The sequence below is a fragment of the Nycticebus coucang genome, chromosome X (genome assembly GCF_027406575.1).
Source record: "Nycticebus coucang isolate mNycCou1 chromosome X, mNycCou1.pri, whole genome shotgun sequence".
NCBI lineage: Eukaryota > Metazoa > Chordata > Mammalia > Primates > Lorisidae > Nycticebus > Nycticebus coucang.
The window spans coordinates 10,013,654-10,015,467 of NC_069804.1; the positions used below are offsets into that span (position 1 = coordinate 10,013,654).

Below are 1,814 nucleotides of genomic sequence, written 5' to 3' on the forward strand. Positions count from 1 at the left end.
TATAAAGTGTTTCCATCATGCCAAAAAACTTCTCCGGCTCCTTTACCCATGGTTTTTACTTATCACCCTTGTGCCCGATCTAATTTGTATCCTTGTAGGTTTGTAGTTTCGGTGTATGATATAAAGGGACTTGTACATTATGTGGCTTTTACATTCTGACTTAGTATGATGCTTTTGAGATTCAACCATGTCTTGTGTGTATCAGTACTTTGTTCCTTTTCCCTGCTTTGATGATATCTCATGTGACTCCCGCATTTTGATTTGTTTATTCATGTACTGACTGATGTGGTATGTACATTTCCAGTTTTGACTACTAATAAAAATATACTGGCACTGCATCCTGGGATATGGAGCCGCAGGGCCTTGACCAATGAGATGTGGCCACGTCACAAAGGGGGAGGCACTCCCAGTGGCTGAATGCTCCAGCGGGGCCAGTTCCCCTTTGGGCTGCCATCCGCTCACCTCGCCTCCCTGTGGCCCACCGGCCGTGCGGCCCCAACATGGTGGACTACTACGAGGTGCTGGGCGTGCCCCGCCAGGCCTCCTCCGAAGTCATCAGGAAGGCATACCACAAGCTGGCGCTCAAGTGGCACCCCGACAAAAATCCCGAGAACAAGGAAGAAGCGGAGCTGAAATTCAAACAGGTGGCCAAGGCCTACGAGGTGTTGTCTGACACCAAGAAACGCGACATTTACGACCGCTGTGGCAAGGATGACGTGGAGGATGCTGAGGCGAGTGGGACAACCTTTGAGGACCCGTTCGAATTTTTCTTCTCCTTCTGTGATCCAGCTGACATCTTCAGGGAATTATTCGTCAGCCAGGAAGCATTTTCATTTGATTTCTTTGCAGACCCGCTTGAGAACATTTTTGGCGGTGAGAGTAGCTCCCGAGGAAGCCCAATCAGAGATTCCGCACCCCTTTTCTCCACCTTCAATGATTTTCCAGCCTTCGGAAGTGGTTTGTCTTTCGATCCCTTTGAATCCCTGGGAAATGAGGGCCCTTCTTCCTTCGTGCCCTCTGGTGGTGGTTTGGGTGCGACGGGCCGCGCCAAGACGGTGTCGACTTCCACAGAAATAGTTGATGGCAAAATAATCACCACCAAGAGAATCATTGAGAACGGCCAAGAGAGAGTGCAAGTGGAAGAAGATGGACAGTTAAAATCCCTCATTATAAATGGCAAAGAGCAGTTGCCACACATCAACACCAAGTAATTCCAGTCCACATTTGAATCAAAGCACATTTTAAGGTATGCGGGACATTTTTAAGATTGCAAGTGAACTCTACTTTCGGAACAACTGTACGGGAGAATTTATGAACACTTCAATACTGATGCCTATTTGTTGTTATTAATGGGACTGCACAAACAGGACCTGTTTGTCTTTAAAACTGTTACAAATATCTATGTGCATTAAACTTAATCCCGAGGCAAAAAATAAACACTCATATGCCAGTCTTTTGACGTGTGATTTTATTTCTCTTGGGTAATCATCAAGAGTTGGGCTTCTGGGATGGATATTTAATGGTTATGCTGAAGTTTTTAAGACATGCTAAACTGTTTTCCAAAGTGGCTACACCACCTTGTATTCCCATTAACAACGTATAAGATTTCCATTGCTTCGTATTCATACTAGTACTTGATATATTCGGTCTACTTCATTTTAGCCATTGTAGGAGATATATAGTGATATAACATTGTGATTTTAATTTTCTATCAGAATGTTCTTTTACTGGATGATTTTTTTTTAGACAGTCTCACGTTGTGGCCTTTGGTAGAGTGCTGTGGCGTCACAACTCACAGCAACCCCAAACTCTTG

The 1,814-nt window shown here is 44.8% G+C and overlaps 1 protein-coding gene across 1 annotated transcript; it reads left to right on the forward strand.

The window, feature by feature from the left end:
• Positions 1–481: 481 nt before the first annotated feature.
• Positions 482–1,417, forward strand: LOC128578385 (dnaJ homolog subfamily B member 3-like). The gene has a single exon (XM_053580998.1). It carries the CDS (start codon positions 501–503, stop codon positions 1,209–1,211), a length of 711 nt encoding a protein of 236 aa, XP_053436973.1. The 5' UTR covers positions 482–500; the 3' UTR covers positions 1,212–1,417.
• The last annotated feature ends 397 nt before the right edge of the window (positions 1,418–1,814 follow it).

What these genes read in the sequence shown, in the direction of transcription:
- LOC128578385 (XM_053580998.1), top strand. Translation starts at nt 501, where the DNA reads ATGGTGGACTACTACGAGGTGCTGGGCGTGCCCCGCCAGGCCTCCTCC.